Raw genomic sequence first — 12,772 nt, 5'->3', positions numbered from 1 at the left:
GCCTCAGAAATTTTGACACTTATTAGATGAGAGATCCTGGGCAAGTCGCATGACTCAGATTGCCTCACCAAAGGAAAAAAAATGTTTAAAAATATATAACTGGCATTATTATTCATTTTTGTTGTAGTTATTATTACCTTGTTCTCAATCTTATTTTTGTTAGTATTGAAGTTTTTATAGAAACACTCTGAGGATCATTTGATAATCTGTTACTATTCCTCTCTATTTAATATTCTGTAGACCAGAAGTCATACACAACTGAAACATCTCAACAACCGCTAGTATCTAATACATTGTTGGTGGAATTGTGAACTGATCCAGCTGTTCTGGAGAGCAATTTTGAGCTATGCACAACAGGCTATACAATTGTGCATCCCCTTTGATCCAGTAGTAGCTCTATTGGGTCTGTGTATTCCAAAGAGATCATAAAAAAGGGAAAATGATCCACAAGTGCAAAAATGTTTGGGGCAGCCCTTTTTGTAGTGGCAAGGAACTGGAAACTGAGTGGATGCCCATCAGTTGGAGAATGGCTGAATAAGTTATGGTATATGAATGTAATGGAATACTATTGTTCTATGAGAAATGATGAGCAGGTTGATTTCAGAAAAGCCTGGAAAGAAAGACTTACAGGGATAGATGCTAAGTTAAGTGAGCAGAACCAAGAGAATGTTGTAAACAGCAACAATAAGATTATGTGATGATCGGACTTGGCTCTTTTCAACAATAAGATGATTCAAGGCAATTCCAATAGAGTTGGAATGGAAAATGCTATCCATATCCTGAGAGAAAAAACTATAGGGATCAAAGCAGAGTATTTTCAACTTTGTTGTTGTTGTTTGCTCGCTTATTTTTTTCCTTTCTTGTGTTTTTTTCCCTTTTGAGTTAATTTTTTTCTGTACCACGATATATGGAAATATTTTTAGAAAAGTTACACATGTTTAACCTATACAAGATTACTTGCTGTCTTGGGGAGGGGAGAAGAGGGAGGGAGAAAGAGAGGAAAAACAGGCTTTGCAAAGGTGAATGTTGAAAATGATCTTTGCATATGTTTGCTACAATTTTTACATGTAATTAGGAAATATTTAATAAAATAAAAATAAGATTAAAAAACAACTAGTATCAACTGAAGACAAAACAATTTGTAGATTAATTTGTAGATAAGTCTCAACTTCATGACAAAATATACTAAACATGACAAAATCATACTAAACAGGCCAAAAGAGGCTACATATCAAGGTGGATAAAATGGTGATATGGAATTAGAGAGACCTTCTAAAGATACTTATTAGCCATATGACTGAGAAACTGGGTTCAAATTCTAATTCATATTTCTTGCATGGCCTTAATCAAGTTGTTTTAAACTTCTGGGCCTCAGTTTCTCCAACTGTAAAATGAGTGAGGTTTAACTAGATAGCTTTTGAAGTCCTTTCCAATTCTAAATCAATGATCCTTAGTTCAAGCCTTTATCATCTATCACTCAAATTACTCAATGGACTACCAGTCAGGGGTCCTCAAACTTTTTAAATAGGGGGCCAGCTCACTGTCCCTCAGACTGTTGGAGGGACAGACTATAGTAAAAACAAAAACTTTGTTTTGTGGGCCTTTAAATAAAGAAACTTCAGCTGCCACATCTGGCCCTCAGGCCGTAGTTGGAGGATCCCTGGTCCTACCTAATTGGTCTCTCTGTTCTTCAGGTTATTCTTCCCTATATCTATTTTTCTTAAAGCATGGATCCGAACATGTCACTACTCTATTCAATCAACTCTAATGGCTCCCTATTGCTTTGAGGTACAAACATGAACTCCTCAGTTTAATTTATTTTATTTTACTTTATTTTTTGGCTGAGGCAATTGGGGTTAAGTGGCTTGCCCAGAGTCACACAGCTAGGAAGTATTAAGTGTCTGAGGCCAGATTTAAACTCAGGTCCTTCTGACTTCAGGGCTGGTGCTCTATCCACTGTGCCACCTACCTGCACCCCCCCCAGTTTAATTTTTAAAGCCCCTGAATCCATCTGCATTTCCAGCCTCCCTGGACAATACTCCCCCTCTTCCACTCTGCTGTCCAACCAAACTGGCCCTGTCTCTTTTCTGTACATCCAGCATTCTATCTCCATTCTCTGTGACAGTCTCCGCTGTGCCTCTTTTCCTGGAATATTCTTTCTCTTCACCCCTTCTTCAATATAATAAGTCACCTCCCAATTCCATGCATTTTTAGTGACTCTCCCTCACACTTAGGAATCTCTCTGCTTATCTCCTCTTCTCTAAACTCAAGGAAACTTTGGCTTCCTTCAAGTCTTAGCTAAAATCTGCCTTTTGCAAGATGGTCTTTCTGATCATCTTTAATAGCAATGTCTTTGTTCCATTGATTATTTCCAATTTATCTTTTTTATTGTTTGTTTAGTTGTGCTTGATTCTTCATGATCCCATTTGAGGTTTACTTGGCAAAGATATTGAAGATCTGCCATTTCCTTCATCAGCTCATTTTACAGATGAGGAAACTGAGGCAAACAGTTAAGTGACTTGCCTAAAGTCACACAGCTAGTAAACGTCTGAAGCCAGATTTGAACTCACAAAGCAGTCTTCCTAATTCCAAATCCAATGTGCTATCCACTAAGCTGCCAATCCAAGCAAAACCAAATGTATATATATATACCACTTAATAAACACTTGTCCACGGACTCTTTTTAACAATGAGATAATTCAGGCCATTTCCAAGAGACTAGTTATAGAGAGCGCCATCTGCATTTATAGAGAGAGGACTATAGGGACTGAATGTGGATCACAACATAGTATTTTCACCTTTGTTGTTGTTTGTTTGCTTCTTTTTCTTTCTCATTTTTTTTCTTTTTGATCTGATTTTTCTTGTGCAGCATGATAAATGTGGAAAAATGTTTAATAGAACTGTACATGTTTAACCTATATTGGATTACTTGCTGCTGGGGGAGAGGGGAAAGAGAGGGAGAAAAATTTGGAATACAAGGTTTTGCAAGGGTGAATGTTGAAAACTACCTTTGCATATATTTTGAAAATAAAAGCCTATTATTTAAAAAATAAATACTTGTCCAACTAATCCAAAGATCTTAAATTATTTAACTTCTCTCAGGTTCCTGTTGTAACACTAATCTTCTAGGATTGTGAGGACCAAATAAAATGATGTAAAATGTTTTGCAAGTGTTGAAAGTGCTATATGAATGTCAGTTTTTATTGACTTCTTTCTTTACACAAAGCAAGATACTCCTGTTTTGACTAACTCTACTAGTATTCCTCTAAACTAAGGAAGAGTTGGAAGTATAACCATCTTGCTGATGACCATTTTGATAAGACATCAAAATGTGACCCTAACATCTAGGGATTGAAACTGACATTATATTCATCATTTACATTATTTATTTATGTATTTATATGTTACTTATATTAATTATATCAATACTGTTATTAATGACTACTATATTTGTTATATTAATATTATGCTCACTGGAATAATAACCAGTATTTAAAATATTAATGATTAATGATTAATCAAACATTACTTTTAGTTATTAATATCAATAATATCAATTTAAAAGCTACCTGACTGATGAGCATCCTTAGAGAAAGGAGACGTCCATTAACAGCAGCATCATGCATGGGAGACCAATCAGACACAAAATCTGTGTAAAGATGGAGGAAATGTTTAATGATATCATAGGCCATATTTGAGTCTGATAAAGCCTAAAGATCTAAGGGCATGTTATAATCTCTCAATACATGAAAGCCTTTTTGCTTCAAAGCCCTAGAATAAACAGAAGCTTTATGCTTGCCTCAATATGTTTCCCTTCTATTCAATGGAAACACTGGATAGCTTAGGAGTCAGAGGACCAGGGGTCAAATTTCAAAAGTACCCCTGATAATCTCTATGACATAAAAGAGATCAAAGAATTAACCTTGGGGGCAGCTCGGTGGTGCAGTGGATAGAGCACCAGCCCTGAAGTTGGGAGGACTGGAGTTCAAATCTGGCCTCAGACACTTGACACTTCCTGGCTGTGTTACCCTGGGCAGGTCACTTAACCCAAATTGCCTCCTGTGGAATTAACTTCTCTGGACCTCAGTTTTCTTTGTCAGATGAAGGGGTCTGGACTAAATGGTTCTAAAATAAATTTTATTTCAAAATCAATGAACTTTAACTATTTGACACTAATCTCTCTATCTTACTGTGTCTCTGTCTCTCCCCCCATTCTCTCTTTCTACACACACACAAACCTGTGTGTGTATTATACATGCACACAATATAGATATATGATGTGTGTACATACATACTATGTGTATAGTATATGTGTGTACATTTATATGTACTCCTGGCAAGGGACTGTCATAGCTCAATGAAACTAGAGATTTTTGATAAAAGGTGATTCACTGGAAATGGCAAACAATTACAATACCTTTGTCAAGAAAACCCCACAGACACACGCATGTGTCTATAACACATATACATCCACACATATACAGAAATGTTATATATAGTATATAGACATACATACTATACTCACACACATATATAGATATATAAATATACATATATGTTGTTGTTCAGTCCTGTCTCAACTCTTGATGACCCAATTTGGGGTTTTCTTGGCAAAGATACTAGCATAGTTTGCCATTTTCTTCTCCAGCTCACTTTACAGAGGAGGAAACTGAGGGAGAGTTAAGGGACTTGCCCAAGGTCACACAACTAGCGAGTATCTGAGATCATATTTGAACTCGTGAAGATGTCTTCTCAACGCCTGATATCCAATCCACTGAAACACCTCTATACACATACAATTATACCTGTATATATATATGCTATAGATAGATATACATATATAGATAAATCCATATATATAGAAATAAAAATACATAATATAACATATGCACACGTTAGAGTATATGCATGTATATGGATAGATATATATATGCATACATATATAGTTAGTAGAATATATGCATGCATATATAGATCCATATATATAGAAATAGAAATACATACACAATATAACATGTGCATGCATATATAGATACATAAAAATATGCAGACATATATAGTGGAGTATATGCACATATATACAATATAATATATATAATATAATATGTATATTATCTATAATATATAACACATATACAATATAATACACATGCATGTTATGGAGTACTGCATGCATATATAGATACATAAAATATGCAGATATATATTGTTAGTGGAGTATATGCATACATATATAGAAATAGAAATATATACACAATATAATACATGTGCATGGATGTACACATGATGCTGTCATGTAAATATGTATGGGTGTTAGCTACATATATACATGTGTGTTTGTGTGGGTGCATGTATTCACACATAGACCTAGAAATTGGATCTCCTATCTCACCCAGCCTAGAAATGCAATGGCCACTCATGGGCCCAACCCCACTGCTGATCAAAGTTTTAACCTGCTCCTTGTCTGACCTTTGTCCATTTTCCTGCCTCCGTAGGCAGACTGGAAACCCTTTTGCTCCAAGGAGCTCACCTGGGGCTTTACCAACATACTAGCTATGAACCTTATAAATGTCCTGGCTAAAAGATCAAATTGCAGCTAATGATCAAAGTCGGGGTGGGAGTGGAGAGTAGAGAGGGTAATGGGCTTAAAAAGATTATTTTGTTGATGTTCAGGTTTTCCTCCCACTGCTTAATCTCATTAGTTAAGTGAGAGCTTCAGGTCCAAATTAAGATCATATGGTGTTTGAAATGGTGTTTGAAGAGCCTGATTTCATGGCATGGATTCTAAATCTCATTCAGTCCCAGCAAACAGAGTTTTTATATTTATGACTGGCTTAATTACATAAAGTGCCTGGAGCTAAAACTCAACAGAATGAACTCTGGCTCTCTGGGGATTCTCTTCACCCTCAGTGTCAACTATGAACTCTGGCTCAGAAAGATATGTGCATCAACCAGATGTAGTGATAACCCTGAGCCATTCTTAAAAAAAACAAAACAAAACAAAACAAAAAAAACCCAAAACACGCAATCCTTGCTACTTGGATGAAGGCGACCCCTGGAACATCTTGATATGGGTCAGAACAACATGAATGGGAGATATGACTCCTTTCCTGGGAGAAGGGGAAAAGGGGAATGAAGCCCCCACATTCAATATGTGGTTTTGATCATCAGATTCACAACTTTAGGTAAACCTTTGATCTCAGATTTGACTTACAAAGGTATTACAGGTAGTAGCAGAAACTGGATTGACACCAGAATCTTTCTGAATCTAATTATCCCTCTATCTTCCACATAACACTGTCTTTAAAAATAGAAATGTCCAGGACAATGCACTAAGTGCTTCTTACAAATCTTATTTCATTTTGATCCCTACAAGGTCCTTGTGAGTTAGTTAGGTGCTGGAATTATCCCCTCTTTAGAAATAGGGAACAAATTAAGTGCCTTGCCCAGGGTCACTGAGTGTCTGAGGCTACATTTGAACTCTGGTCTTCTAGAACCAGATGCCTATTCAAATGTGCATTCATGTGTACACACACACTATTCCTCCAAAGGATTCCTTTAAAGCTGACTGAAAATTTTTTAAAATACATTTTTGAAAATAGCCACGGTATGCAGCCAAACATCGAAGGATTAACCCCATCCCCAACCCATTTTGTGTCCAAGTCAAGTGTTCTAACAAACACAGCTGCATTATACCCTAAACCCTTCTTAAATAAAACTAACCAAATACAGAAAACAAAACAGGAGAGCTAAGTGATTTCAGCCCTAAATTGCAACTATGTTCCATTCTCCTAACTTGAGGTCTGTGAGCTTGTTTAAAAAATATATTTTGACAACTTGCATTTCAATGTATTTGGTTTGCTTTTTCACTCCTATGAATTCTATTGCCATGTCTATGGCTGGAAACTTTAGGGCAGATGTTTCCAACCTCCTAGATGGCAAACACCTCCTTTGCCCATGACATCAGAGGTGGCAAACCAATGAGTTGGAAGTCTTATCCCTCCCTATAAAACATCTGAGTTTCCCTTGTCCCTATAGAAAAGACTGAGCTGTGCCGTGTCCCAACAAGAGTGTGATTAACAGTACACCGGGCATTTAGCTTCTTGCAAGACTATTGTTATATTTCTTCCTTCTTAGATGGTCTTCAGAACACTGTGCCTGGGGCTGTAGCAATATCCCTCATTATAACCTTTTTCTGCCCTTCCTACTCCTGTTCTAGACATGCCGTTCATATTATTGGGACCCATCCACCCCCTTTTTTGATGTGAGATTTTTATTTAGGAAATCACTGCATACTTCTCCAGAGGGAAAACAAGACTTACTTGGGATTTCATGACCCTGAGTTAGAATGCAACATTTCAAGGACAAAGATAAATTGTGCCTACAGAAACAAGACTTCACTGTAAACACACAAAAAACTCTTAAATTGTGACTGCATGTGACAAAATTCTTAATTTTCTTTATCAAATCTTCCTATTGCCTATTAACAATCTACTGAGACATAAAATAAAATCCTATAACAAGTTATCCCACTATGCTGTGGATTTTCTTAGACCTCAAGTCAAGATGATTCACTTTGGATGGCATAGAGGGCTACCCTCTCTCATAATAATTCAAAAAGTTGATAATTCTTTGTTCCCCAGTGTCACTATTATGTCAAAATACTCGATTGTTTCATCAAAAGCTGCTTCACAATAATTGTATAACTCTGTATACATATATTGTATTTAACATATTTGAACATGTTTAACATATATTGGATTACATGCCATCTAAAGTTCCCCTTTTGGGGGAAGAGGGGGAATTTTGGAACACAAGGTTTTGCAAGAGTTAATGTTGAAAAAATTATCCATGCATATCTTTTGAAAATAAGAAAGCTTTTTTTAAAAAAAAGTTGCTTGTTCATGCAAAATTATTTTAATCGGGTAATAATAGTAATAGCTAATGTTATATAATGCTTTAGGATTTGCAAAATGTTTTACATGTATTATCTCATTTAATCCTCATAAAAATGCTGGAAAGTAGGTACTACTATTATTATTGCCCTTCCTATTTAACATATGAGGAAACTGAGGTAGGCAGTGGTGAAGTGACTTGCCCAGAATAACAGCCAATTAAAGGTGGATTTGAACTCAAATCTTCCTGACTTCAAGCCCAGGGCTTTATCCACTTCATCATCTAGCTACCCTAGGTTTACTTTTCTTTCCATCATGTTGATGATCCTGATTTTCAGGGTTGGTCTTTTACTAATATTGTGATAACCAATTATAGGTTCATAAATAAAGAGGTAGTTAACAATAGTAATAGAAATTAACACGTAGTAATAGCTATAAAGGCAAGTTAACTGATTGCTTAATCTTCTGACCCCCATCCCATGCTCTTTCAACTATTACACACTGCTTCTCACTTAGATTCTGCCCTCCCCCCATTCCCCAACAGTAGTCATTCAAGAATCAGTTTAACTGGAAACTTAGGGGAACAACTTAAATGGGGAACTGCTGAACAAATTATGGTACATAAACATAAGGGAGAACTACTGTGCTGTAAGAAATGATAATTAAAAGGATGGTTTCAGAGAAATTTGAGAAAATCTGTATGTACTGATTCAGACCCAAGCAAGCAATTCATATAGTAACAACACTGTCATATGACAAAAAGACTTAAGAATTCTGATCATTTCTTGAAAGAATCAGTGATGAAACATTCTACCCTTCTCTTCACAGAGAAGTGATAGCTACAAGGTACAGGACTAGACTTTAAAAAAAAAAAAAATCTGATTAATGCAAGAATTTTTGTGTTTGTCTGCTTATCTATCAGAAGGGGCTTTTAAAAATCTTTTTCCCCCATCAATGGGAGGGATGACAGGGAGATAAAGTAACAAACAGATAAAATTTTAGGGAAAAAAAAAGTAGTTTAAAATCCATCACTTTCAGTAAGCCGTACCTCATCTCTACCTCGCAGATAAATCCTTCAGTCACTGTCCCATCAGTACTTATATATTCAAATTAAACTAATTTTGCACAAATATTTTATGCTAAAACATCATTTTATATACTTGCTTGCAAGTTTCCCCATAGCCAGGCTAAGTTCCAACAAAGCAGTCTCTTTGTCTCTCTTGCTTATCTATGCCCATAAGATTTTGCTATGGGCATCATAAAGATATCTAAACTTTAGTTTAACTAGAGTAATTTTTAAATAAAAGATTAGTTACAACAAAGTTTTCCTAATCATTCTGAGAAGATAGTCTCTAAAAGATGTAATTCTCTTATGATGAATTTATCACATGATATAATCAATCTATATGAAGTATTTATAGTGAGCATGGCACTCCAAATGTGAAGAATCACAGAATCATTACAGAATCATGTTGATAGGTTTGGTGATTAATTCGCTAAAATGATTTTTTTTCTTTATCTTTTTAAAAAATATTTATTACAATAGCTTTCTGAATAGAAAAGGTGAAAGATATGCTGTTGATGAAGATATTAACATATATACAAAACACATAAATCATATATTACATATATGCATGTATAATTTGAATAATTTTACAGGCTCATGGTATTTAAAATTGGAAGGGATCTTAGAAGTAATTCAGTCTGAACCATTTATTTTACAGAGAAGGTAACAGAGGCTCAGAGAGAAATGAATTGTCCAATATCAGAAAAGTAATAAACACTTAAGTCAGGATTAAAAACAAGACCTGTTTCTGACTCCAAACCTGTGTTTTTACGGAGCCCCTTTCAATCAAATAAACTAAATAAAGATATATTAAATATCTACAACATCTATAACGTACTATGTCAGCAGGGGAAGATACAAAGATTAAATAATTCCTGCCTTCAAAGAGTTTACGAGAAGGGTGTCCCTCCCCCCTTAAAGAGATAAGTAATTATAAGGCAATTTGAAAAGGAAAAGAATACTAACAAATAGGGAATTTAGCAAAGTATTAAAAAATCTCAGGCCTTGAAAAAAGCATTGATTTTTTCACCACACATTTGCAACATTTTATAGCTGAACAAATTTGTGCATTGCAAAGTGGCAGTGGTAACCCAGCCAGTTACCAAAATTTTCAGCTGAGATGAGAAACACAGTTTTAATCACCCACCACCTAACTGAAGATCAATTTAGCTTCTTTAGACTCACCTTTCATTTCCATGACTCTTAAATTGAAGGGTTTTTATCTCTGTGACACTTGAAAAGAATGTCCCTTTAGTTTTTTAGGGAATTAAATTCAGAAACTTTCATTATTTTAGAAAGGATTTCAATTATGTCTCAAAGAAACACAATTTCAAAGAGAGATGGGCCAGTCAGTAAATGTTTTGAAAGGGCAGCCCTCAGACCACTTTTATTCTAACCTTTCCAAAAAGGAATTATGTATCTACCACAAAACAATTACAGCCAAAAACCACAGAACAATTACCAATTGACAAGGTTAACTCCCTAAAAGTAAATGCTGGGGGACTTTAAAGCATTTTCTCAGCACTTTTTTCTTCTCCCTTCCTCCTACCTCAGATAAAGTGACTCACAGGTTTATTTATGTTTGGGATTCATCTTGAGATCCTCCTTGCTATAGAAATTCCACCAAGTGGATAGAACTTAATTAACTCTGTGACTCAACTCCTGCACTCTTATGTGAACCTCTGCCATCCCCAAGATCATTCTCCTTCCCAATGACTGTGCTATCTCATATCTGAGCTCATGTCCCACTCCCCTTCTGGGTGCCAGTTGACACTGAAAGTTAATACATCCCTTTTACCAAGTCAAGATACTATTATCCAGAGGTCCAATATTTTCTTATAGAAGATGGGCACCAATCCCATGACATCTCCATTTCCCATATTACTAATTCTTCCATAGAAATGCTTTTCAGTGGATGCTGCCTTCCCCTATGTTGGGTTGAAATCCTATCTTTTTGTCCCCGTGATTCAATCCTTCTCTTCTGCTGTCTTTCCCATTTTGCTTAGATACTCTAAGAATACATAATCCCTTTTTGACTTCATATACTTGACTACAAGCAGTACTAATTCTACTCAGGCAGGTGAGAAAGAAGGGGCAAAGGAATTATTTCTATGCAACATTGCTTTGAAAATTTATAACTCTGGAGTGTGACACAGCATAAAAAATGACCTAGAAAGACAGTAATGTAGAAATCACTTAGAAGGTAGAGCTTAAAACCAATACAGCAATTTGTAAAATGGATATTAAAGAATAATAGCAATTCAATAAATAAGAGAATAATTTTTAATTTTTTTACCTTGAAAAGGTGCAAGGAATTTGAAAAATGCCAGCCAGTATGTAAAGATATGTAAATTGTAAAGAAGGTATAAAGAAAATTGTACATAAAATTATAAATATGTATTACATTAAAAATTTTTAAGGATGATGCAAACCACATTTTAGTTCCAAAGCTGTTCAAGTTGTCTTTTATATTCACATTTTTTTGCACTTTTTTCAATGCTTCATTGATACTTTTTTAAAAATATACTTTCATTACTCTTTTCCCCCAATTGTCTCCCTCCATCAAGTTTTTTAAATCTATTCTTATAACTAATGAGCATAATCAGGGAAAGCAAATCCATACACTTGCCATGTTCCAAATGAACAACTCATCCTTCAACTCTATTTGGACTCTAAACTTTGAACTCTAAAATTTGAACTCTTTCAACTCTATCACCTCTTAATCAAGAGATGAGAAACATATGTCATTAATGGACTACTACAGTATTAAATGATGACTTCATTGACCAGAATTCTTAAGTCTTTCAAAGTTGCCTGTCTTTATGATCTAATAATCATTGTATAAATTTTTCTCCTGGTTTTGCTCACTTCATTCTATATCAATTTGTCCAACACCCTGTTTCTTCTAAATTGTCCTTTTCATGCTTTCTTGCTGAATGACAAAATTAGATTAGATTCATATATCATATTCTATTCAGTCATTTCCCAAATAGAAATAGATGTTGTATTTATCAAATCTTTTCTGCATCTATTAATGTAAACATGTGGTTTTTATTTTGTTCTTAAGATGTTATGTTCGTAGTTTTTTTAATAATTGAAAAAACCCTACAGTCATCAAAAAGCTCTCCTATATAACTTTTCTAAAACTCTATTTGGGTCCTTAACTTCTTTCTTGTTTATTTATCCATTCATTCATACATTCATTCATTCATTTATGCTAGATTCATCTAGGTCTAAAGAGGATACATTAAGGGGCTGAGTTCAAATTTGACCTCAGATATTTTAACTATGTGACCTGTATAAGTAAGCCACTTAATCTGTTTGTCTTATTTTTTTCATCTGCAAAATGAGAATAATAGCATCTGCTACCCAGAATTGCTCTAAGATTCAAATAAGATAATAATTTAAAGTATTTAACATTTAACAAAGTATTTAACATTGCACATAGTAAGTATTATATAAATGTTAGCTATTGAGGTCCCTAAGTATTATAGTTTTGCTCTCTATTTTTAGACAGCAATTCAATCCTTATTACTATTCCTTTAAACTCTTTTATAGTCTATGCCATTTGGTATTTGTGTATATACATGTATACATATATATTTGTGTCTATGTGTATGTATATATATATAACATATATGTATATAGTTATACATAAAATATTCATATATATATTTCATATATATAGTTCTGATATTACTTCAGTATCTATATCTTACAGTATAACATAACTTCTCTATTTTAGGGACTTTCTTTAATATTACTTTTTAAAAATATTTATTTTGGTTATACATATAATTTATTTTTTACA

The 12,772-nt window shown here is 34.5% G+C and overlaps 1 protein-coding gene across 11 annotated transcripts in view; it reads right to left on the bottom strand.

Annotated features, from left to right (window-relative positions):
* ASB9 (ankyrin repeat and SOCS box containing 9) overlaps nt 1-12,772 on the bottom strand; it is a 67,467-nt gene that overhangs the window by 31,134 nt on the left and 23,561 nt on the right. For all 11 annotated transcript variants that reach the window (XM_031958980.1, XM_031958977.1, XM_031958978.1 and 8 more), the window contains one exon: nt 3,570-3,649. In XM_031958980.1, the coding sequence (XP_031814840.1) occupies nt 3,570-3,626 (57 nt within the window). In that variant the 5' untranslated portion in view covers nt 3,627-3,649. The remainder of the gene's footprint in view (nt 1-3,569; nt 3,650-12,772) is intronic.

Source organism: Sarcophilus harrisii, chromosome 3 (assembly GCF_902635505.1).
Source record: "Sarcophilus harrisii chromosome 3, mSarHar1.11, whole genome shotgun sequence".
NCBI lineage: Eukaryota > Metazoa > Chordata > Mammalia > Dasyuromorphia > Dasyuridae > Sarcophilus > Sarcophilus harrisii.
Note: the sequence above shows the minus strand (reverse complement) of the source record. Positions and strands in the feature narration are given on the sequence as shown.